The sequence below is a fragment of the Excalfactoria chinensis genome, chromosome 2 (genome assembly GCF_039878825.1).
Source record: "Excalfactoria chinensis isolate bCotChi1 chromosome 2, bCotChi1.hap2, whole genome shotgun sequence".
In the NCBI taxonomy this organism is placed as follows: domain Eukaryota; kingdom Metazoa; phylum Chordata; class Aves; order Galliformes; family Phasianidae; genus Excalfactoria; species Excalfactoria chinensis.
Window position 1 is genome coordinate 104,103,832 of NC_092826.1, and position 27,047 is coordinate 104,130,878.

A 27,047-nucleotide genomic window follows, 5' to 3' on the forward strand; every position below is an offset into this window, starting at 1 on the left:
CCTCTAATAGATTTTAGTCCAGTCTGCCTGCTGCCCTGTTTTGCACTGAGTCAAGTATTTTTTTAAGCTGATAATTGAAAACCTATCTTGTTCTTACAGAACGGTTTTGCTGTTGTAAGGCCCCCAGGCCATCATGCTGAAGAATCAACAGCCATGTAAGTACCAGGGAATATTGCCCATCTTGGAGCACTAAGGTTACTGGCAATCACCTGTGTTGTGCATGTCTCTGTAGAACTGTAATTGTTAGCAGATGACTGAAAAGGCTTTCTAGGTACTCCCAGAAGCAGATTTATGGCCTTTGAGATCATATAGCATTTTTTAAAAAATGCTCTGAACATTATTTATAGCTGTTTTCCTGACTGATTTGCTTTCTTATTTCTGTTCTTCTCTATTCCACAGGGGGTTCTGCTTTTTTAATTCAATTGCAATTACTGCCAAATACTTGAGAGACAAGCTAAATATAGGCAAGATATTGATTGTAGATCTGGTATGTATTCTTGACAAGCATCACATTTTCTGTGCATTTAAATAAAAGATAATGAATTTGTATTTACATGTCAGACTTTCCTGCTTTTAATACCTACAAGTAATAAAGGTGTGCATTTCCTCTGATTTTGGGAACTCATTAAAGCCAGGATGGCAGTACTGAAACCATAAACATCTATGTTTCACTTTAATGGTGTTAACTGCAATTTAATGAGAAGAAGGCACAGATCAGGGCAACTTTTATGGTCCTTAAATGAATTGATACTTCCACTGTTAAAATAACCCTACAGAACCCAAGTTTACTTCTCCCTACAGAATACAAACTTTAAATAGTCTGATGTGCTTTGAGGAATGCTGTTGCTTTGGTAACAGAATTGGCCATTTCTCCCAGCTAGCAATGATTCAACTTGTTGTGTAAGCTCAATATTATTAAACAAATCAACAGGTCATTCCTTCTAAGAAGTTTGCAATTCATGTTTGCCAGCTTTTGATGATTCCCTTAAGGAAAGCTATGTGATTAAAAATCCACTTCATAGGATTAGCCTTGTATTCTAATAGGAGGCATTCTTCCACAATGCTTAATAGTTTTAACAAATGGATTATTTAAATGCAGATGACATTTGGCATGTTGTCCATATTATTTTCATGAATAATGAATTGGAGTTCTGCCTTGCACTTAAAGGATCAGCCCAATGCACAGCCCAAGGAAAGTTGAATGCTGATTTATGAGCACCATTTTTGTTTTCTTACAGTTCATGAGGAGGTGTAATAGGGTGTCTGACAAAGCATAGACAGGAAATGAACCCTGGCATCAAAACCTAACCTGTTACATCTGCACTTAATTAATTTTTGCAGGTGATAAAAGATTTAAAGACAAAATATGTTAAAGGGTTTTTGAAGTGCAGAGCTTAATAGCCTAAATCTTGTTCATATCTGCACTCATAATTAAATCTTATTGTGAAGTCGTGGCCTTACCATCTAGCACTTTTGTTCACTTAAACATCCGTACTGGTTGTTGAAGAGAGCCAGAGAAGGGCAGTGTGAGAGAAAGAATAGCAAGGGAAAAAATTAGTTGTAAAATGAGATATGGGTAAGTTAGATATTCTTAGGATGCTTTTTAAAATGTGTATCATCATTCTGCTGTCACTTAGGAACATATTTAAAAACTACTAGAAACCATTTGTGAAAAAATCTTTTTCACTATATATTGTTTCCATTTGCTGACCTGAATCTTACAGTTTGTTGAGCTTTACTGCTATAAATGCTATCAAAAAATGAGCTCTGTGTTTATTATTGATTTTGAATATGAAAATACTCAAAGTTTAAGTTTTGTTTAAGACATTATTTATTTATTTATTTATTTTTTACTTTAAGTGTTACATTCACCTAGTCAAGAAAAGAAATCACTTCAATTTGACCTATGCGACCAATAAGCACATAGGAATTCAACTTCAATTTTGCAAAGCAAGGTTAAATGTGCAAATCATTACCTGTGCAAATGATTACCTGTGAGGTTTCTTATGCTTACCCAGAAAAGTAGATAGGGAATGTTCAGCCTCTCTGTCTCTATTCCATTGGCCAGAGTATCTCAGCTGGTGAAAGGGGAGAAATATATGGCTGACACAGATTACTTCATTCCTGGAGCAGATGCAATCCAGTCCCTAGCCTGCTCCATGGTCAGTGCAATGATGCACAAAAATTCACACAGAAAATTTCTTATATGCATGAAAACTATGGATAATTCTCAATCCAAACTGAATGACTGAATTATGCTAATAGTGATGTTTCTGTGTCCACCAACAAAATTTGGGCATCTGAAAGAAATAATGGAATTGAGAATGTTATATTTGAAATTAACCTTTGAGATTATATTTTGATAGTGACTAGCACAGCAGGACCCCATGCTGCTTGGCAGCTATGCATGTTACTACAGTTTAAATGTTAAAAAGTAATGTTCAATCTGACATAATAAACAGAATTCTAGTTAAAAACAGAGTATAATCTTCATGGTCACTATATATTCACACAGAAATTCTTACATTTAAATTTCCTTCTTTTCTACACAAAAATAAAAGGTCTCTCTGTCGTGTTTTCTTTCCTTATTTCACCCTTTGAATAAATCTTAATTTTCAAACTGACCTATGTATCCTGAACTCATTTGATCTACTAAGGGCAGAATTTGAACACATTTCCCAAGTGGTAACATCCACGGTCTTAAACAATGCATTCCTTTATCTAAACGAAGAAGCTGTTGCTCTTGAAAGCAGTAACCCTCAGTGAAATTAAAGTTTAGACAGAAAAGCTAGCCTTGAGATTTCAATACTAATAATAAAGCTCTGTCTGCCCATTTAATTTGTTTTCTTGTTGTTTGAAGCAAGAATATATCCTAAGTATGCTTGGAAAAGGACTAATTAAAATCACAAAATTAATTACTCCTACATTTTTAAGCATGATGTCTGCAGAAATATCTATATTGCCACCATTACTCCTCAGATGCATGTTGAACTTCTGGTCCCAATATCATCCATACAGATTTATATGCTAGCAAGAGCTGGGTCTGTGTTGCAGTAAACCAATTAATTCTGCCCCATATGAAAACTGGATGCACATCTGGAATTAGACTACAAGCCACACTTGACTTCATTTGCCTACTAATATGATTCTGACTGCTTTCAGCCCTCCAACACCATCACACCAATGTGTGCTGCCTTGCACCCCTAACACAGTTTTGCAGTGATTTCATCCTCATGTTTTTTTCAAGTACTTTCAGTTGAGAAAAAAAGTAATCATCACAGTGTTAGCCCCAGTAAGTCCTAGAGGAAACCAAGTCAAGATTAATGCAGTTCAGATGAGACTCAATTTATGCAGAGAGCTTTGAGCAATGTGGGTGAGAACTGTAGGATATATCAGCTGGCAAAGAGAACACTCAATGGGCAATTTTTGCTGTGCTCTTGGCTCTTTAGACTTAACTCTTTATGGAGTCCAGGTATCCTAGAGAAAATGTGACCATTGTTTTTCTGACACTTAAATTTGTTTCAAACCTTGAAGCATTTCTAAAATACATAGCCTGAATGATGTCATCGTTCAAAGTGCTTTGTCTTGCCTTCAAATTCTGTCTTTATGTCAGAAATTTTAAATCGATCAACTAAAGGTGGAGAATGAACAATATATATAATTTTTCAAAATCCCAATTAAAAAATTACAAAAAAACAGTTTAGTTTTCCTTCACCAAAGAGTTTTCCATTTTTGCTGTAAAATTTTGTGTGTCTGAACATACATTAAAGTAGTATAACTGCAAAAACAGAATTTAAAAATAAGAAAATTCCATATTATGTTTCTTTATTATACAGATATGCAGCCAGATTTTTTTTTTTTTTTTTTTTTTTTTTTTTTTTTTTTCAGTATTTTATTTAATGACAGAATTTCTTTTCTCTGGCATTCCATAATGTTCAAAGTATGGACACAGGCCAAGGTCACTCCTGGAGTGTGGAAGACACCATCCTATCAGACAGATAATTTAATAGCTAATGAGATCATATTCCTATGTCTTCAACTGTTGCCGTCACGATTTTGTAAAAGTGAAGTATGAAGCCCTTTCTGCATCTGGCAATTCTTTTGATGTGGATCTAACTGCTGAGGGACTGCTAACTGAACTGAATGTTTCAAGAAAGCCAATTTACTCAGCTGGTCGCAAAGCCCTTGACCTCAATAGTGGAACTTGGCAAATCAATGAATACACTTATGTTTAGTGTTCTGTCAAGAATTGTGAAAAAGCTCTGTAAACCATAGATCCTTCTGCAAAATTCTAGTTTGTAGTTTAAACATTAGTCTTTCTTCAGAGGCCAATGAGGCTAGTTAATTAAGCCTGAGGGGTTATGAACTGTTGGCAGTTAATAAGTCATAAAATTCCTCCATAAAACAGGATGCTAGATTCCATCACTGAGGCAAGGAGTACAAAGAGCTGGTGTATAAATATCTAATTGTACAAAAGGACTGGGATTTCTCAATGACTGCTCATCTGGAGTCTCCAGGGCATGCTCGCTATGGTTTCCTGATTTTTAGAAGCCAGTTTAAAAAATGAGTGCATTAAAGAGTAATTTGCCTGAAAGTTCAGGAAGTATGGGGTGGTGAAGGGAGGGGGAAAAAGAAAGACAAAAGAAGGGCAAGGGAGAGGGAGAGAAATGGAGAGAGAGAGGGTAAAAGAAAGCAGAACTGAGCTCTCCACACTGAGTTGGATGTTATTACATTTGTCATCTGTTTTCTTTCTCCTTTAGGATGTTCACCATGGCAACGGTACACAGCAGGCTTTTTATGCTGACCCCAGCATCCTGTATGTTTCCCTCCATCGCTATGATGAAGGCAACTTCTTCCCTGGCAGTGGAGCCCCAAATGAGGTTAGGTTTATTTCTTTAGAGTCCCATTTTTATTTGTATCTTTCAGGTAATTGCATTGCATGATTACCCCTAATTTTCTTGTCCTTCTCTGGTTCTTTAAATTACACCAGATTACCAAATTGTCCACTGGGAGCAGGGAACCAGTGAAGAACAAGTGCATAACCCAGAGCAGTCCTTGTCAAATAAGGCTGGCTGATCTGACGTTTTGTTTGATGTTTGTTTCTAAAGCACACTTCAGATTTTTTTAATTTTTTTTCCCTTCTTTCCCTTTTTTTCCCTCCTCTGTTTTCCTCCTTTTTACTTCTTTATGGTATTTTCTTTCTATTTTTGCAGGTTGGAAGTGGCCCAGGTGAAGGTTTTAATATAAATATTGCTTGGACAGGTGGTTTGGATCCTCCCATGGGAGATGTTGAATATCTCACAGCATTCAGGTCAGTACCTTTTTCTTTTAAAGTTTGAAAACTGGTCGTACAACATATACACATGAATGACAGGGGAATGGTGAAACCCATGGTGAAATTGTTTTAATATTGGTACCCTGGTATGTGAAATCTTAGTAAGATTAATAAATGGGTAGTTCAGTTGTAGTGATCACTCACATAGAATTATAAAAATAAAATAAAATAAAATAAAATAAAATAAAATAAAAATAAAAAACTCTAATGATTCATTTTATCATTGTCATATTATGCCATTAAAATGATTTTGAGCTTCCTAATTTCTTTATCTACAAAATTTAAGTGTAAGCAATGATACCAGACACAAGAAAAATACTGTTCATTTGGTTATGTGAAGGTATAGCATGTACAAAGCACTACTAAGTATGGTCCAAACTCAGTGGTCCTTATTTGATTAAAATTTTCATCATGGTGCTCACATGATGCTCACAAATTTGACCAACTGTCATTTTCTGTGAATTTCAGTGGAAATCTAGTTACTTAAAAGTGAAAATTGTGAAACGTCTCAATAAGAATTATAGGAAATGCTGCATGCAATGTTTCTCTTTACTTTCAATAGCTCATTATAAATGAAATTTCATTCTCTCATAGGTCATTCATCATAATCTTTAGTCATATTTTCATGGGACTGGAGGAGATAGAACCACTTTGAAACATGCTCTGTTAGACTTTTGGTAGTCTTGTTTTACACACATAATTTCCCTTCGCTTTTCAGCAGTTCAGTCAAAGGGGTTAGTGAGCGCTCACCTCATAACTGGACAAATGACACATGTCTGAAAAGAGATTCCAATTAGTGAAAGCTGACATGCTGGAAAGGCAATGGGACAACTTCCATATCAGATCATGTCCAAGAATTTTAGTTTGAAGTAATTCATTTGCCTTATGAAGACTGAGTTCTGTTCTTTACAAAACACAACACAAAAAGTACGAAACACATTTTTGGTTTACTTTCTGAAGTACTTTCTGTGTTGTCCATGAAATAAGGATCTGATAAACAACATGCCTGAATTGAAAGTCCCAGCCCTAGACACAGAAATGGCCCAGCACATTCACAGTGTCACACAATCATGAAAAAAAAAAAAAAAAAAAAAAAAAAAAAAAAAAAAAAAAAAAGGTTGAGTTTTATTCACAGCATTTGCCTGCACTTAATAAAAGCCTAAACAAATTAAAAAAAATCCTCTATACCTTGATCTTGCCTCAAGCTCTTTCCAAGATCTTTGTTATCTTCCAGTGTATTATTCTTTGTTGAGATTTTGTGGAATTGAGGGGATTGGATGGTTCTGATATTAGTATCTGATATTAATGTCTGATATGATCACCCCAGATTTCTTGGTCTAGATGCAATGTAAGCCAATAATGATATGGGTAATGTGACCATGTTAGCGCTGTGGAGAATGATGGTCTAAGAAGACTCATATAAATGACTACAACTGAAAAAAAAATCATGTCAAACATGCTTTTTGCAGTTCTAGTAAAGGGCACACTCAAGAGCAGTTTGAAGCAGCTCATACTACTATTAAACATTTCAGTCTGCAAATGTTTTGCCTTGAAAAATAATGCTATTCAAAAAAATAAAATCCGTGTAGACTTCTACACAATGACTAATCATTTGCAGGCATACCACTAAAATAAGTGCTTGATTATATATTTTTTAAAGCAAATAAATTCAATGTAAGATTAAGTTCTCCTTTAAAAGAAGTGCTGATTGTTCAAACTTTAATATATATTTTAAATTTATCAATAATAAATAATAATTATTATAAATAATTTCAAGTTTAAATAATTTTAGATGCACCCGGTTAGTATTTTAATTAATGTGGGCAAGAACTCGCTGTTAAATAGTTAACTGCTATTTTTTTTTTAATTTTTTTTTCTAGAAATATGTGCTGTTGACTAATTACAATAAATGCTGCTGTTTTCCTTTTTTCCAAAAGTACGTGAACAACAGAAGTGTTTCCCTATGTCCTAATCTCCTTTTCACCTAAGAACCATCTTTGTATCATCTGTAATGCTTTTTATATCAATTTTTATGAGTATTATGACATCAGTGAAGAAAAGAAATTCATAGCATGAATACAAATGTCTATAAATTATGTAGGATAAACCAGATAACCATGTTCTCTGGGTTTGCTCTGATTGGTAGGTAAATTTACAATTACTAGTGATAAGCCAATCTTTTTCAAGGAATCTATCCCTGCTATAATCCAAAATACTATAAATGGTGTAACACGCATTATGAATTTGGCCAGGACAGAATTATGAGACTATGGTCAGGAATGAGAACTCCACAGTGCAATCCTTTTGCCATAGATAGGAGGGAAGGTAGAGTCTTGGAGAAAACCAGTAGGAAAGTTAGCAAACAAGCCAGCAAGTCAACTGTTGCTCAGGAGCTACAACAGGTCCGTTTATATGGAATTATACAGTAAAATTTGTAGTTAGGAAAGTGAGCTTGTTATTTTTTTAATAAATTTATTTTAGAGAAAGGATTATGCAGATGTTCTTAACCAAGAGATGGGGAAAGCATTGGATACCCTCATTTCTGAGAAAAATGAAGAGACAAAATTGAGAGACTATCATCTCTTCATATTTACTGCCAAGCAGGGAGAAAACTTATACAACATTCAGTCCCTAGCAGGACAGTGTGCTGTTACTGTTTCCTTCCAGTGATCCCTTCCTGATTGGACGTCAGAAATTGTTCTTAGAGAATATACTTTTAGAGCTGTACAAGCATTTATACACACACACACACATACAAATACATGTAGCTGAGTAGTAGTAATTTTCAGCCGCATAAATAACTAGATAGATCTATTTGAATCAAATACTGTTGTGACTTAATGAGATTTCACCTCATTTTCTTCCTCCAAACTATCCTAGAATAAAAAAAAAAATAAATAAATAAAAAAAAAAAAAGCAATTGTGTAAAAATTCAAGGCAGTTGGTGATGAATTAGAACTGTACCACAGAGTACTTCAGAAGTACTTCAGCAGAATGTGGTGACTTCTGTGGGACACAAATAGGAAACTGAACACTGGTCTGAGTTTGCCATTTAGTTGTCTGTGCTACATGGAGGGCCTTTCTTGTGCTTTTAAACTAACTTTTTTTTTTTTTTTTTCCTTTTTTTTTTTTTTTTTAGTGTAAAATCAAATTTAAATGGTTTTAGACATGTTAAAGAATTTATTTATAAAGGTGGGTTTCATTCCATTTATGTTAAGTTTCTAGTAAGAAAATGTATATACTCATGTTACCTACAAGTAGTAGAAAATGTAGGAGGCCAAAGTTTCTGTAGAACCAAATAGGAGTGCATTATTTAATTTTGTCAGAAAAGTTTTGTTTAAGGTTTGCATAGTTAAGCAACTGTTGCTGTTTACTAAGATGATTCTACACTTTAGTTTATGGGAATGTAATCCACACTGTTCTGCCAGCAGCTGTAGAAAAGAACAAGAGGGATGGTCAGATACTCATGTTCAAATAATTACTTTCCTAAGCTACACATTATACCAGGTGCTTTCAGTGAAGGAGACAGAAGGTCTGTGTCGTATGCACACATATGTACACATATGCACTCAGAGTTTACAGATGACAGAAGAAATCTGTTTGTGTAGAGCAAAATATAGCAGATGCAGGAGGAAACAGAAACAAATGTGGGAGCTGAGAAGAGTGAAGGAGAAGCAAGAGACAGAAGGAAACTGAGTGTGCCTTCCAACTGCTTTGTACTGCTTTTATTCAACAAAGGAGTTGTAAATTTAGTTTAACTAGCCAGTATGCTCTGGCTGTTTTGCTCTACTCCAGAGTAGCGTAAAACAGCCACAGCATATCAGTGAACCTGGCCATAAAAGCTTACATAAAATGAAATGTGTGTGTGTTTCTTGGAATTGTTAGAAATAGCTCATGACAATATAATATCTGAGGTTAGTTTTTAGCAGTCATGTGTATGATTTTAATACAGTGAGCAAATTCAAAAGACATTACTGACACTATGGTGGAGTTAGGAATGGACTTATATATCAATGGTTTAATTGTAAATACAACACAAAATTTGTAAGTAATTCAAAAGAATTAAAGGAAAAAAATAAAAGAAAAAAGAGAGAGAATTCAAGATCAAAATTGTATTTGAAACCAATTATGTTGAAGTGTAGAAATAAAAGAAAATAAGGGTACACAAAAAATCTTCACTCCCTTTCGGAGAAATTATTTTGGTAGAAAACAAGTATGTTTAAAAATCACCCTGATAAAAAGTATCTAGAAATGTTCATTTAAGTCTTGTCATCTTACAGGGCATAATTAAAATTATTTGAGAATCATATGGATGCATAATGGCCTTTTTTAGGTCTTAGTTTTATATTTCCTGATCTGGTGATGTTTTCTTTTGATATTTACTGTGAAAAATATTGTAAATCCATTTTTGTTCTATTTCAAATATGTTCTCCTTACTAACTCTGTTTCTGAATATATACAATTGTTTGGTTTTAGTTGATTTTTTTCTTAGTTTTAATGATACAAATTCATATATACACTCCAAAAGGAAACTCAAAGAAATATTGGTGTGTTTTACCTATACTGTTTCATATAGGTATAGATTATAGACATTTGTACACATTACTCTAATTTTCCCATAAATTTGCTTTTATAAATTTTTTGTTTGCCACAGAATTGGATATAACAACTTTAATCAGTTTTGTATATTTGTTAAGACACTGTATTCATTTAATCCTTTGGTGCTGAGTATCCTGGATTTATATATGTGTGCCTGAAAAGAAAATTTCCTTTTTTATCTCAAATCACTGATCTTCCAATTTCATTAAAAATACATGAGTTTGAGTACCATGTGAGTAGATGAAGTGTACACTCTTGTCCATGCATATTTATTATTTAAACGTTTGGATTCCCCTTGTCACATTCCTTATTTTTCTTCTCTCAAAAGTCAGCATTTCTTGTTTTTTCAATCTCTTTATTTAGAACTATATCTAGTTTTTTATGGTTGCAATTGCTCATCTCTGAAACTCTTCTATTCTCTAGAAGTAAGCTTAATGTACCACATGAGGGCGAACCATCGATTTATATTATTTTGAATATTGTTATGGCTTTATTTGACACCACCCCTCTGCAATATACTTTAACTCTGAGCAGAAACCCTGGTTTCTTATAAGCAGAACAAAAGAATGTGAGAGTCAAAAATCAACATTTTTCCTATCTGTACCTAGCTTTATTTAGAGTGAGTCATAGAACAATGGTATATTACTATAAAGTTTAATGAATTCCACAAAGTACAATTTTGAGACAATACTTCTAAATATTCATAGCTTAATGATGCCATTTCTATGACTACAGTGTCCAGAGTCTGCTGACAGGGTTATATTATGGTCTAAGATTTATGCTCAATTTCTCTTTCTAGAACTTTAAATGAAAAGAGATAAATGCAAAAAAATGCGGGAAAGGAAACAAACAAAAAAAAAAAAACAAAAAAAAAAAAAACCCAAAAAACAACAAGTTAGCTGCTCAGTCTCATGAGTCAGAAGAGAACCAGAAGTATAAAGAACCAGGATCTTCAGAACCTTAATCTATTGTGTTACCAGAAATTTCCATTGGCAATCAGCTCCAACTAGCAAAATGCCATGTTTATCTTAACTATTGGAAATAAAAATTTTATCCCTCAATATTTTCTTCTATAGTAACTGGCAACAATTACACCAGAAACTGTTATCACTTGTCTATTTGTGGGCATCATGGGTTCATAAAGAGGAAGTTAGAATCTCTGGGTCATATATGCAAGAGGCAAGTAACGATTTACCCAAATGAAGATCTTTGTTATGAAAAGTGATAATCGTCCCTAAACCTGCAGTCTCATGTATAGTACTACTTGATGCAAAACAACTTTCTGAGCAGTTCCATTTGAATAATTTGGGAAAAGGTTGAAGATTTTTGGAATATTATTTTAAAAATCTGCTTAGAATATAAATTCCATGTGTAATATCCAGTAATCATTTGGATTAGTGGCATTGGAAAAGCTCTTCATTTGACTTTTTTGGGGGAATAATGTTAAATTTTAATCCTGTCTTAATCTGGGCAAAGGTTCTGAGCATGCAGATTAGTATTGTATTAATATTTGTTAGTGTCGGTACTGGTTTTGGTATTGGTAGTATTAGTACTAGTGTTAGCACTGATTGAGACTCCTTAGAATATTGAAAAGCAGAGTTAAAAGCACTTGAAACTCTAGCATAAATAGCTTCTCAACATTTTGTTATACTTCAGAGGTCACTATAAAACTAATTCTGGCAACGCTGTTTATACCCTACAACCCTTTGTTCTTCCTCCTTCTTTATTTTTATTTGGAAAATCTAACTTCTTCTCACCAAACTACCCTAAATTTTCACCTTTACTGTAGCAGGATTTTAAAACTATGCATGATGCTCCTTCCATGCGCTGGAACCAGAGAAATGAAACCTTTCATTATAGAAATTAATTAGTGTCAGCTTGCTTTTCTACAGATGCACAGCTCCTTTTATTGACATGGCAGAAAAGGGGGTGGAGGAGAAAGGATAATAAAATATAGCATGTGTCAGGTTTATGTGGTTCAGGTTAAAAACTTTTTGATTAAAACCTAAGCTGTACGTGGTCTGTAGTTTAAAAGTACAAAAAGGTATCTGAGCTCTTCTGCAGTAGAAAAGTTTTCCAATTTTTGTCAGGTTTGAAAGATGAAATAATAAAGGCATATGGATAATGAACTGTCACATGTTTTGATGAAAAGATGAGAAATACCACTAAAAACATCTTGGAAGAAATTAAAAAACTGAGAGAGAAGATATTTCTACTCTAACAGTCAAAATATCTGTGGTATTTAATATAGAGATAAATCTTAGGTCTGAATTGAAAGTCCTACAGCAACACTGAGCGACTGTGTAATGTCCAGCCTCAATTTAAATTTTGTTGCTTTATAATAACTTTTGAGAACTACACTATAGCCTATAAAAAATATCCACATGTTCTCTGCTGGAACAGCTCCAGACTATAACAGAACCACTAGATTGCACCCTGGTGCTTTATGTATTGTTTAATTGTTTTCCTTTGGTGGGTATTTTTATTAAAAGCCCATTATCCAGAATCAGACAGAAGTGTTGTTGCAAGAACAGCAGAAACAGAGGCCTTTCAGCTATATAGTTCTTATTCATGCCTTCTTTAGCCAGCTTAGCTAATGAGACCTCCACTATTCTTCTTTTAGTACTTCAAGAAAAAGAAACCAGAGTTTTTATTTTCCTCCTTTCAAACATGTTAGATTGCAAAGAAGTACTGTGAGGTTGTGTGTGTGCTCACACACCTGGTGTGTCTGTACATGCTTGTGTAGATACCTCTAGGGTATGTCTGTGCTTATAGATGTTCACATACTTTTGTATCAGTAAGTCCTTGGAGATATTTTTAATGTCTAATGATTTTGTGTACTTATGCTACTCTTTGCCTGTAAAGAAATTGAATCAAAGGAACAAGTCTTTTTCATTAAATAATAATAATAATAATAAAGTAAAATAGAAAAAAAAAATCACAACAACACATATTCTAGCGTGTAAAGCTCCAAAGGAAAACAGAAAATTCTAGCAAGACACAGATTTTGAAATCCTGACTTATGCTGAGTAGCACATGGCTCAGTGCTGCAAGATCTTAAGAGGTTTCATGTTACTGGGTGTTGTTGGAGCCCCAGTTCTGAGTATGTTATTACTTTTTAAAATGGGTTCTTAATCTAGCAAAAGAGATGTTTAAAACTATGAAAACACATATATCTCAAAAATAGATATCAAATGAAAAAGTTCAGGGAGGTCTATGGTTCATGATTATGTGGTATTAGCGCTGCTTGGGCCACCAGTAATCCCATTAAATCAATACAGCTTCATGAAGAGTAGATTGTTACTCAGAGTGAGGGAATCTATCAGACTTCAAACTCTTACAGGTATTATAAGAAAATAAGCTCATTCATGGAGTAATTTACCATGTTTGGAGTATGTTTGTATATCTTTTTAAGGAAAGTGAAGCCTTTGTCCTGTCATCAAAAATACTTAATTATAGGTCTTCTAGGGTCCACTTTGCACACCAGCATTAATTAATTAATGGCTAATATGTAATGTTGCTTATACTCAATAGTAACTTCTTGCAAGAATCATCATTCTAAGTTTGTGAAACCAAAGGCTGTTCACCAATAAATGCAACAGGATCTGATCCTAGATAGTTTGACTACACTTAGCATAATTGAATAATTATATCTTTTAAATTATATGCAAAAACTCTTATGATTTATCATGGCTTGAAAAAAAAAAAACACACGCTTTTAAAGTTTATCTGACTTGTATGTTTGCATACTAATGTCTTTCTAGTCATACCATATTAGGTGTCCAAATAAAGTTAGCAAAATTCTAAAGGTATCAAACATTCACCAAAAAATTAAACTGAAAAGATTACTGTGCATTCATTATAACTGGGCTGAAAATAGCTATGCCTTCAGGAAGGCATAGCTGGGGAAGCTGCTCAGTATTTTTAATGTGTCATGCTACAGTGTACATTCATGTCAGTTAATAGAAAATAGAGGACTGAAAGGAAGAGAAAGCTTATTTGGTCATTTTTTCCTCATCAATAAATCCACTAGTCTTTGCTGCTTTCTCTCTCCTATGCTGGGTGTGGTGTGAATTACTAAGCAGAGCTGACTAAAGACAGCAGTTCCAGTAAGTAGCAACTGTCCATGGTTTTGACATGAGATTTTCTTTTACACTGGAACAATACCAAAACCATTTGAAAACTTCCAAGAAAACAGCTAAGTGTGTGTTTCAAACCCTTTCATGACTGTGTTCATCTCTAGCCTCATGGTGAGGAAATCACTCAAGGAAACAAAAAACTTATCCCTAAATTGTTAAAAACATTTTTTTCTTCCTATTTACATTTCTACAATTTATCATCCACTCATTTTCTCTTCCCTTATTCATCTATTTGAATTTGAATTCCTCTCATAAGAGGCTGTTGTCACTAGTGATACAATCACATTTCACTGAAAAGTAGAAGTACTGTTAAGCTCTCTGTCACCCACTCCTTTCTCCATCTCTGTCCTCAAAATCACTGAGTGTACAGATTGCTGTTTGTCCTGCAGTTCTGTTCTAGACCTTCTTCAGAAAAGAATCTCAGCCTTCCTTTCCTCTAAAACAGTGCTATATTTCCTACATATGAACAGTAGCTGAGTCTGTATACAGCTAAGTTCTCCAGAATGTGTAGTCAGGAGACACTTACACATAGAGTGTGTATAGACAGTAGGCATCTTTTTGTTGTTTCTTTGCAGTCTAATACAATGAGATTATTGTACATGACAGTGGTTCCAGTGTAATGGACTAATATAAATATGTTATTATTAAGAATAACAGCAAGATTTAAAGAGTTAAAAGATTTATTTGGGAGATGTTTTTGATTGGCAGAAGTAAGAAGGGAGGTTGGCTGTTCCTCTCTGCATCACACTGCATGAGAGGTACACACCCCCAGCACTGGGGACGATGGCTGAATATGGTACATGGGGCCATGCAAACTGGTGGAGTCCCTGGGACCAAAACTGGCATTATCCGTTCAAGACCTCAGATATGATGAAGAAAGGGTGTCTTCCTAGGATTTGAAAGGGAGAGATGGAGGGATGGAGTCCTCCAGACCAAATGAAAGATGTGCAGTTCTTTGTTTTCTATGTGAATGAACCAATTTTATGTGTAACACTGTAATGTGGTCCTGTATTCTGGAGCTGTTCTTGTGTGAGATGTATGAGAGTATGGATATGGTACTGGTAGGATTCAGTCTTTCTCCAAACGGGCTTTGGAAGTATGATCCTCCCCCTGTTCATCTAACTCAAAAACACGCTTATCACTCAGTATCACTCCGGCAGTGTCCGTGATTTCATTAAGCTCATGAGCACACATATCTTGTTGACATCTGGGGAAACATGGTGATTATCAACAAAATGTAGAGCATGTTGTACGCTGCATCACTTCAAACACAATGAGGTTATTAAGGCTAGAATGTAGAATGTCACTTGCAGAATTTAAGCAAGATATAAGAGCTTCCTAAGTTTCTATTATAGTTTTATTCCAGCACTATTCTTTGACAATTTAAATAAATTACTGCATGTATTGGACCTCTGAGGCTTGGGGCAAAGAATGGAAAAATTATTTACAAAAGCTTGAAAATATTTAATCACTAGAGGCAGGGGGCAACTGTGTTTTAATTAGCAGTTCCTCAGGCTATTGGCTGGCTGGAGGCTTTCTCAAACAACCACACAAACGCACTGAATAGCTGTTTGCCAGCCTTAGGGTCAGGCCTGAGATGAAACAGATAAGATAATTGGCTCTAATGAAATCCAGAAGGCCTTGGCTTTCTTGTTTGAGCTTGGATTTGAAAAGTGCGTGTGGAAGTGAGGCTTAATTCAAACCAGTCCTAAACTAGGCCCATTTTTCAGTGACTTTGATATTGTTTGAAGTTCTGAAAGTGTTCGCCACACCACTAGCCTGCTGGGCTGGGCCTCCCCGGTCACCTTAATTACTGAGCTTTATTGCTGACTTTACTACACAGGAAAGGAGCCATTATATGTTCCATCAACATCAGCTCTCCTCAGATTGGAGGAAAGGGCAGGGTGAAAGGCCACTGTAGGAAGGCAGAAACTTCACTTTGAGGTAGTCAGATCATTTACCCGTGTTAAATTTCACTGTGCTATGTGCATACATTCCTCAAAACACAGAAGCCCAATTTCCATTTTTTTTTTTAGCAAGTGATTACTTTTCAAAACATTTTGTTTGTGTCTGATTAGCAGGAGGGGACATTTATTCTTAGAGGTGGAAAAGAAGGCAAATTTTAACAAACGCCTAATTAATCATCACGGAGGAAAGAAATCTAGTTAAAATCTGTAATAAAGAGAAATTGTTCTTAATGCTTCTTTGAAGTGGGAATAAGTGAGGAAACCCCTACAGTGTGTTTGCAGACCTGACACCCTACTGAACCTACTTCTTGTAACTAGCTTGATATCTTGAGGGTAACTTGTAATGTGCTCTGCAACAATAGAAAGGCGCCTGTGAAATACTGTAATGGCAAGCAACAGTTGCGGTATTTTAGCAGTGTTAGTTCTAAGTTATTCTCTTCATGATAATTACTTTCAGAGTTTGGTCCTAATCGCTTTAGCTGCTCCAGCTGGTGGTGCTGCTGGAAAAAAAAGCTGGGTTAACTCATGTGCATGAATGAATTTTTGGATCTGGACACTCTGTAGTGGGAGAGATATGTCAGTGTCCAAGGCCACGGAAGTTCCCTGGAAGTTCTGCAGTTGGGCGACCAAGGACAGATCCCACAAATGCTTAGACATGTGTTTGAATATATTTACATATTAATTCCATGCTCCTTACTCAGTTGGGCAACTAATCTCACACCTACACAGGTGCATTAATGTTCGCAGGATTGGGCCTCCCAACAGTAATGGGCCAGTTTGCGCCTGATACCATATTACCTACTAATATATAGTAAAAGAAATACTGATTAATGTTACTTGCTGGTGGGAATCAGATAAAGATGCACAAGCTGTATTTCTCTGAGCTTGGGAGGAAAATCAGAAAAGACCAAAAAAAATCAGTTTTGTTGCTGTCTACTCTGTGAGCTTTTATTTATTTTTTATTTTTATTTCCTTGTTCGTTTGTTTTTTTGTTTTGTTTGTGGTGTGTTTTTTTTTTATAGTTGTTTTTTAAGGAGCTAATAGTTCTGCTTTTCTTAATAGTTTGAACGTGTCTTCATTAAAACTAGAAAAGCCACAAAGGTGCTTTCTGTAGAGTATACAGCCCTTTCCTTAAGGCAGCAGTTTCACAAAGACTTCTATAATTTGAGATAGTTATACCTGTTGTTTTATAAATAATATCTGTGCTGTAATGCAGATCTTACACCTGTATGGCAGAAGATTTTTTAACACAAAGGATTCCTGTTTAAGAAGCCTGAAAGTTTCTTGTTTTTCTTCTTCTTTCACATGCCCTGTCATTTTAATATATTTTATATTAGTAGAATGGCGAATTGGCTATTGTTAAAGAAAAGCAGCAGGTTTTAGTTTTTTGGGTTTTTTGGTTTTTTTTTTTTCATCAATATTTTGTGAAATTTTAACCTATTAAACTCATAGCCACATCACAGGGAGCTAGTTGTATGTATATTGACACACATTTTATTAGCACTAGGCTAAGACAAAATACCTTTTGAAATAACCCTAATTCATTACAATTATCAGAAAACAATGATTTCCCTTCTAATATAAATGGTTGTTTTGTGAGAAAACAGTAGTGTAGGTGTCATAGCATGAGAGTTCCTGTGAACAGTATTTCCCAATGGATAGATGTTCTGCTCTTTATTTAACAGTAGATTTTGTTCACAAAAATGTAGATGTTGTTATGTTGTTTACAAAAAAGTAGGTGTTCCTTCTTCTTGATGCTTCTTAAGAGACAATTTGCTATCTGAAATTCTTAACAAAACTGCACAGAAAATTTGCTGTTTTGAGAAATCAAGATTTTTTTTATTTTTTTGTTTAAACAGAAAATGCATGGCAGTGAAGGGCAATGATGTACCACTGAGAAGGTGTAAGATATAAGTCTTCAGTGTCTAAGTGTACTTTCAACCATATTTCCCACATTTTGTGGAAACTACTGGGATTAGGAGTGCAGATAAAATGATATAAAGATACTACAGTATATTGGAAAAGATTTCTTGACTGGGAGAGTTGGGACTGCATAATCTATTAGTGATTTAAATCATACCTTACACATATGCCTAATGATGTTTTCAAAAAAAGAAATAAGAATAATTGTGATTTAATCTGACCTTTGCACATCTGTCTACAAACATTATACAGTTAAGCTTGGATTTTTGCTGTAAGTCATTCAGGGGATAGTGACTGAGGAAGCATTTTATTGCAGGCAAAAATTCCCTGGATCCTTAAGCTGCTTATTCTGAAGGCTTCCAACAATGTATTTAAGGTGTAAAATGTTTATTACTAAAAGGTGTAATTTTAATGTAGAGCTGGGGGCCAGGTACTTTCATAATTTCCATCTTATAGTTTAGTTACAATTGTTTGTAAATATGCAATTAAAAAAAAAAAAAAAAGAGAAATCCTAAGAAAAATATTCATAAAGTATCCATTATCTGATGTAATGGTGTTGCTTTGAATATTCCCAAAACACTATGGAGACCACACAGCAATTCACTAGCTGAGCCAAGATGACATGCTGAGCTCCACTATCTTCACTAATTCTGTGAAATTTCTGCATTTTTAAAACAGGGGATTAAAAAAAAAAAAAAAAAAAAAAAAAAAAAAAGATCATTATAGATCATAATTTTGGAAATCTATTACCATTTTCTTAAAACAGATTTTAGTTCTCCTTTTCATTGTTCTTTATATGTGTTAATGTGTTATTTTAGAAAGCATGAAGAGGTGATTTGAAACAGTGGGGTTCAATAAGTTGCTTTTTGATTCAGTGACCATTACACATTTCAACAACACTGTATTTTCTTGTTCATAACATGTTGTTATGGGCTTTTTTTCAACTCTCTGATAATAAAAAGCTAACTGGAAGATAACTGACACTAAGAAGATTTAACTGGATACTGAGCTTTATGTATTTATTTTATCCTAGATTGCTGTCATGCAGGCAGTTTGTTACACTGGTAGCAAACAGTGGAAGAGTTAATAAGGACATAACCTAACTGTAGTATATACCTGTGGATTTTGACTGTGATTTCATTTCATTACTGTAATCACTAACAATACTGAGGATAGTTAACTGCAGAGGACTGTTGTTGAGGCTTACAATAGATATGTAATTCTTTTGACTTAGGAATTCAGCTGGGATCCATTTCTCATATCATGGTAAATACCACATTCTCTTAGATTACTTGTGTGTGATGTGGGAGATCAAAGGATTGTACTTTTATTTCTGTGACCACAATAAACTTGAAAAGAATAAAAAGAGATCATTGTGAATATCAAATAAAAAAAAAAAAAAAATGGGGCTTAATATGATTTGGAGAAAATAACAACTAGAAGAAAAATGAGGATATCATACCTCTTTATCCTTCTTAGTTGTAGTGTGAAGTCTTGCACCTGCTTGTTAGCAAGGTCAGATTTAGGATTATGAAAGAAAGGGAGTGCTTTTACTTGTATTTTTTTCTCCTAATGTTTCTGGTGCTTTAATTTAATTCATATGTACAGTATTCCAAAATAACTATGGTGATTGATAGTGCTGTAATAAAACACAGGAACATACACACAAATTTAATGTTTCTTTAAAGATTTATAGGGTTTTCCTTTGCATTCTATTTATAATTGAGCTTTAAATATTTTTAGCAGAAACAAAATTCTATTTTAACTATAACATCAACCATTGATTGGAATTTGCAATCAAATGTATCTTAGTCATCTTCAAAAGTGACTAATATCTCGTTCTTTTGACAGTTAAAAACCAAGCCATTTTTATTTAACAGAAGTTACTGTATGATTGCAGTTCCATACTATTTATGCCCTATTTGGTTATGCAAGAATTGTGAAATTAACAAAGTGCTAAGTCTTGTCTTGTCCATGTTGCTTTTGAGTGTTATTATATTTGCAAAAGTCAGATAATTATTCTTATAAACTATTGTAATATTAGCTGCCTACATGGGACTATGATTTTTGCACTGAAAAATCAGCAGTGTACAAATCATTGAGATGAAACAGAACATTCTGCCTGCTGCGCAGAAACAATTTGTACTAGTACCCTAAAGGAATATGTGGGAGGCAGCCACAGATTTTGAGATCTTAGTTGAAGATTTTGATTATACAGTTGTGATTCACTTCCTTGTATCATTTCTACTTTGAATATGAAGAGAAATGACTTTATATTTGGAAGAAGCTTGAGTTCCTCTGCTATCTGACCTTTTCTGCACCAGTACCTCAAGACTGGCTGGAGAATAGCATCAATGGAAATTTTCTTAAAATGATTTATCTCCTGGAGCTGTTAGCTTGATTTACTCAGTAGGATCAATGCAGTTGTGATTTATGGATTCTTACTTCCCATTAGGTTATGAATAAAGCTAGTATACAAACAGGGGATTTCAGGGCTATGATCATGCATCCAATCATTTCTCTGCAATGTAGGCATCTTCATATGAGCAAGATGCCCACATACCCAAATACTCGTGGTGATTCAGTCAGCTGAACTGAGGGAGCTGTATACTCACGTTTAAGCAGGGATATACACTGCTTATTTGAATAATTTTCTAGTCTTCCATGCCTATACCCAGTAGGACCTTCATTCAGCTTTCAAAACATCCAGTACCATGTGAGAAGTGCTCAAGGAACTAATGTTTACTGCTGTGGCCGACAGCTTTGGCACAGGATTTCTGGGAGATCTGATCCCTTTCACATTGTCAGCAGGTGGTCAAGAGGGATTCTTCTACATCCCAAAAGCTGTTGAATACCTCTACATGGGGAAATGAACTGAATCCTCTGTCTCAATGAAATATAGTAAGAGTGTAGATCCTCAACTCACATTTAGAATCCTACATTTGCATTTTTGTGCCATTCCTGGTTAAATCAATCTTTATTCTAGGGAATGATTATGAATATTATTCTAGGAAAATTCAGTTAAGTGGGTTTTCATCCCAGTCTGGTTAGGGATGTTTCCCTAAGGTAGTATCTTGCAGTATGCCTACACTTCCATACCTGCAAAGAAAGAGTAGATGCACTCAATCCAGCTTCAAGCTCCCCTTGGAATGCCTGCAGATGTAATTTTCATGAACTACAAGTGCTAATTGTTTTTGTCTTTACTACATTGTGTCAAAATGTAAACAAACATCCTGCAAGTAGTTCATATCTGTCTCCAAGTTGATCTTTCAAGGTGTTCAAGGTGTTTCAAGGTTGATCTTTCATCAGTGTGTAGTTCAGTCATGTCCCTAGACAAGGTTATCCACTTCAATTTACTGATGAAGTGGGAGGTTTGCCACTTTGGTTGTCCATTTTTTGTTATGTCTTTGTTCTGCACCTCCCATAGCCAACACTGTTGGCTGCATTTAGACCTAAAAGCATGATAATAATAGTCAGGGATGAGGCTGTACTTTAGTCAGGTTGTACTATATACTACTAAAGAGACTACCTCTCAGCGGTGACCCTTTCCAGAAATTCAAACCTGATAATATTTATGAGTGTTTGGAGCAGTTGAAATGTTGGCTAGAGATCTTTTAAATAGCTAAATTTCAACAGATTCCCTAAGGAGCTGTGATGGAGATCATTTCAGACTTGTCAGAGGAAGATCATACCTTAATTGTACTTCATTGTACTATAAAAAATGAGAACTCTTCACTAGATTTAAGACTCAGTGGTATTGTGATCTGTGTGAAACATTAGAGAAACTCACCTGGGATCTCACAGTGTGCATGAAATACCTTTGTCACTGACACAAGCTTACAAATAGTCACATAAATGTGATGGTTTCTGCAATTGATCTTTTCTAGAAGTATCTCCAGTTTGACAGAGAGCATCTTTTCAGTTTGATTTATTCTGTAATAGAGTACACTCTGGTGGCTGCCTTCCAAAAATGCTGTCCTGAATGTCTGTTTATAAGTACAGCAGCTCCAAATCACTCAGTTCATGACTCCAGTATTTTATTGCAAGATAAATACTACTTTAGCTATGGCACAGATGCCAGCCTTCAAAACAGAGAATTTCTGAAAGTAAGAGGAGCTGATTTCAGTAGCAACTGTTACTTTGTTAGGGCTGTATATTAGCATCTGAGCTTTAAAAATTAGAATACAGTATGCCACAGAGTGTGGAACAACAGCACTAGTATTATTTGTTAAAATCCAAGTCAGCCAATTTCTGCTGTCATTATCCTTTCCCTATTCAGTAGAGAATGCACTGCTGTAAGCAGTAGGATGATTCTTTCTCCAGTCTGTTTCAAAACTCTGACAGTTTCCACAACCAGAGAGGTTCTGTAATTAATGCAGCATGCAAGCTGCTTCTCAAAACCCATTTGTATGCACTAAAATGTTGTAGAAATCTCAGGGGGATTTCCAGAAGTTTTCTCCACTAGGATGCTAGTTTGCAGTGATTTTCTTCATTCACTGACACAAGGAAGAGCAAGAACTTGCTGTTTGTCTCACAAGTGTTTGAAAACATGCCTTTGGACAAGCACAAGGAGGACAGAGTTTGAGGAATAAAAGCCTCAAGAGGTGCAGCACTCTGCTAGCACCACAACAGACTAAGTCTCATCCAATAAGTGGGACTTCCCAACGTAACGAATGTTTAACTGTAAGAGGTGTGTTTCCTGAAAATGGGAATTGTCTCAAGGAAAAAGGATTCAGCACAACTGAAGTTCAAAAAGATGATAGTTAAGTGTCCAGCTGGCATTCCGAAGTCTGAGACAGAGAAATGTCTAGGTAATCCTGTGAATTATGCACCTGTGTACCCTTTAAATGATGGACCAGATGCTGAGGTGATGACCTTGTCTAAGTTCCTTTGGCATTGCAGCTCTGGATGTCTTTCACAATGGACTGCACTGAAGGGATCACAAGGAAAAGTGCACAGGCACGAGAAACTTATGAAAGCCCCAAGAGTGAGTGAGTACACACTCATGCTTCTGCAAGTTCAGTGCTTTACTGTACTTCTGTGAACATTTGTGAGAATCTGTTCTTTACTAAGAAAGAAAAAAAGTTTCAGTTTACTCTTACAGGAAGTTTATTACTGAATACAAATTAAGGATTAATGATTAACACTAATTATAAGTGGATGGGTTATATCTTCACAGCAGGCAGAGAATTAATTCTGCTATGCTGAGCAATTTTAAGCAAATAATATAGGTATTTGGATCCTGATTTTTAATAAATTTCTTTTTGCCTTTTGTGATAATCATATTTTTGCTTGTACAAGGGCTGCTCCAAAAGTAACCCCTTCTATGTTATTATATTGGTCACAATAGCAGAAATAGATGTAGGACATATGGCAGTATAGGTTGTACCTTCCCACCAATATTTCATTTAATTTCATTGCTATGTGGCAGATAGTAGCAGAGGGACAGGCTGGCAGAATGGAATCTGACATGGAAGTGTGTATGAAGCAAAGGTGTGTCATTGAATTTCTTTATGCAAAATAAATAAATAAATAAATAAATAAATCCACACACTGACATTCATCAGTTCTTGCTGAACATTTATGAACACCAAACAGGATGAGAGCACAGTGAAGCGGTAGGTGATACATTTCAGCAGTGGAGACAGTGATGTTTCAGCAGCTGTGGAACTGTGGGTTTTATGAGCAAAGCATGCTAGCTCTTCATCGCTGGTGAAAATGGATACCTAGTGGCAGTGCCTGTATTGAAAAAATACTGTTTTGTAGCTGAGAATTTTCTCTATCAAATAGTACTATTTTGCTCTCTGTACCCGTTGTAGTTTCTATGGAATTAAATGTGAGGCGTTACTTACGGAGCAACGTCTGTACCACTACATCTTTATTAAATCGATTATATTAACATCACAATGAATTTTATTCGGCAGATACAATAGTTTGCAGCAATAAATCATTCACACTTCTGCTAATCTGTATACAGGTAATAACAATACACTATGCCTTAGACAACATTCAGAAAATAATGTGCTTAGGTCAGTGAAGGACCAACTGAACTTAAAAATAAATAAAACAAGTTGAATTTTTTCTGAAAGTCCCCAGTGTCGATCACAATGGAGCTTTTAGGACTCATTCATTTTCCACCTCAGTGAGATAATTGGGAAGTAAATGGTGAAACAGAGTGCTGGTCTAATAGTAATGAGCAAGCAGATGAGAGAAAACAGAGTAGAAAAAGAATGTAGATGAGACATAGGAGGAAAAGATGAGAGAAAACAGATGGAAGCCAAAAAGCCAATGAAGTGTGAGAGACAAGACTATAATGATTTGCTCAAGACATGGTGGAAATAGTCTGGATAAAATAAGAAAAGAGAACCTGTACTCTAAGTCCAACTTCAGAATAAACCAAATCTTTAACAGGATTTTAAAAGGGTTAAGGTATAACTCTTTTCATCTTGGAATTAAAAACAGGTTCTATTACAGGATATTCTGATGGTATTGGTGACCTTGGATAGAAAGACCGAAATATACATCAAAACATTTAGAAGTTTATACAAGCCAAATTTCACTCCACTAGAGGTCTAATCTTTTGCTCATACATATATCCTATAAAATTGCATAGAACCTAAAACTGATCACAGAGATAAATAACATCAACGGAACTTATATTTGTATACCGGTGTTCTAGAACACTTTTTTTTTTTTTTTTTTAACTTCCCCTTTATCTAATAGTTATTCTTTGATCCCTTAATAATAACTCATTTGTTGCATCTATATAGACAATTTTTTTAAAAATTAAGTGGAATTTTTCTACTTACTGGAGGATAAATTTTAAACTGTTAAAGAGCAGAACTCTGTGTACAAGGATTTGGCTTCACTTGAAGTTAGAAATGGAGCCAAAACTGAAGATTCACTTGTACCCTGTAGCTGATGAAACAACATATGTACTTTTCAAATGTATGTGATTTTTGTCTATATAGTTTGTACATGAATGCTAGTAAGTTAATATTTAGAACTGCGGGAGTTTCCAAACATCTTTAAGCCATTCTTGAGCTCTACATGCCAGTAGTTAGCAATCCCGCTAAAAGGAATGCTTCTTAGATTGCAAGCTGAAGAGGACTTCTCCTTTGTTGGTTTAGTCACTGATTTTTTTTTAGATTTATTTTTATTTCCATGACCAGGTCAAAGTTCTCCTTTGGTGATTCAATGAAATTTAAAGAGAATGGAGAAGAGCCAGAGGGAATATGAAAACATCAGTCTTGGCAGGATTAGCTTACTTTTCAGTCCTCTTTGCTCTTTGATACTCCTCATCTCTATCATTGCTTTTTTGGTGAAGGAAGCAGTGCAATTAGGTGGTGGGAAAGTTGGCTTGCTTTTCATCATGGCAAGTAAGACTTGTCCAGTCCTCATACCACAGTCAGAACTCCTCAAAGATAACTGTTTCCTTCCTGCCTGTGGGTTTCCATTCGTACTGACAGGTTACCAATATTTCTGCTGTCAGGGTACCAATTGTTGCTTGAGATTCAAGTTAAGTGTCTCATATTTTTACTAGAACAAAAGCAAAATAAAGAATTTAAGAACTTTTTTCAAAAGCTATGACAAATTTGAAATTGTATTTGTGCCACTGTGATGTCTTTTTGAAGTTATACTGGATAAATAATTTCAAAAATGACAATTTTTTTTGAGCGCTAAATATTGAAGTTACTTCACTGGCAATGTCTGTCAAGTTTATTGAGTTGGTTTAACTATAAAAATAAATATATATATATAAAAAAGACCAGTAAATGAGAAGAAAAAATATGAAATTCTAGAAATATAATTTGATTAATTTCTTATGCATTTTCAAATGTCAGAAGTTATTGAAATTAGAACTGCAAAATCAAGAGCATCTTAGATATTTATGTATACAGGCTTTTTGTAACTGACCTTAGCATTATGCTAATTTAGGTTTCTTTTTTTTTTCATCTGGAGACTGAACTATTTTGCACATAAAAATAATATAAAAATTACAGATTTTAATATATACTTTTTCCTTACCAGTTCATGCTGAAGGGCTGACAATTTCTCCTTATTTAGGTGCCAAAAGTCTTTCAACCTTTCTTGAAGAGGCCACAACTTAAAAATCTATTGGATCACCTCCCATCTATTAGCAATGATAAAAACTTCCTCCTAATCACCGTAATTGCACAACTCCCTTTGACAGGTTTGGCAATTTTATGTTGGAAGAGTTTTAACACAGAGTAGATAGGAACAGAGTGCCAAATTTCTCAGCTGTTTTAAAATTACTTGTTTTTAAATATAGGCTGGCAACTGAAAGTGAAGATCTCAAACAGCAAGAAAACTTTACAGAGTTTTTGGGACTGTTGATAATCCAAAGATAACAGCATGAAGAATGCTGCTTTCAAACTAGTAATTTGCACATTTTACAGGTTCTGCTGGTAATATGGGGAATTCAAAATTACAAAAGGATTTCCTAAATAAATAGTAACTCTTGTTTTTTTCCAGTAAGCCTGCTAATGCTGATTAAAGTTAAATCCTTGGGAGATAACTGATTATGAACTAAGGGGGCTCTTAAATACTTGGAAAATAAATGTGTGGTTTTTTGCTTGTTTTTTTCAAATACATTTGGACTTCAAGAAAAAATCAAATTTTTGGACAAAATGAAAAAACTGGATTATATGATAACTAGGTATTGTATTATCCAAACATCAAACCTGGGCAAAGTTCTATTTTTACTTACTTAATGAATGTACTTTTGACTTAAATTTATTACAATGTTTTCTGAAATTTTAATGTTGTTTTCTGATATATCCCATCTAAAAGTTATTATACTATTTTGTCTGTCACTCTGAGACATAAGTGCGACAAAATAAAGAAATAAATGGAAATTCTACTCAGAGATGTTTTTGTAACTATTTTCAACATTTTAAATTGAGACAGACATTGGAAAAAGGAACTAGGTGATTCAATTCATCCTTACATTTTCTTGAAATTATAATCAATCTCGGTTTCCAAGGTAACTGACTACATGAGATGGACCAGCCAATAATGGGAAACAGCTTTCTGTTTTATTACTGTAACATATGGTAGAAA

The 27,047-nt window shown here is 34.7% G+C and overlaps 1 protein-coding gene across 8 annotated transcripts in view; it reads left to right on the forward strand.

The window, feature by feature from the left end:
• The window catches only part of HDAC9 (histone deacetylase 9), a 402,973-nt gene that overhangs the window by 308,053 nt on the left and 67,873 nt on the right, over window positions 1–27,047 (forward strand). For all 8 annotated transcript variants that reach the window (XM_072328342.1, XM_072328337.1, XM_072328338.1 and 5 more), the window contains 4 exons: window positions 100–155; window positions 400–487; window positions 4,761–4,880; window positions 5,214–5,311. In XM_072328342.1, the coding sequence (XP_072184443.1) occupies window positions 100–155; window positions 400–487; window positions 4,761–4,880; window positions 5,214–5,311 (362 nt within the window). The remainder of the gene's footprint in view (window positions 1–99; window positions 156–399; window positions 488–4,760; window positions 4,881–5,213; window positions 5,312–27,047) is intronic.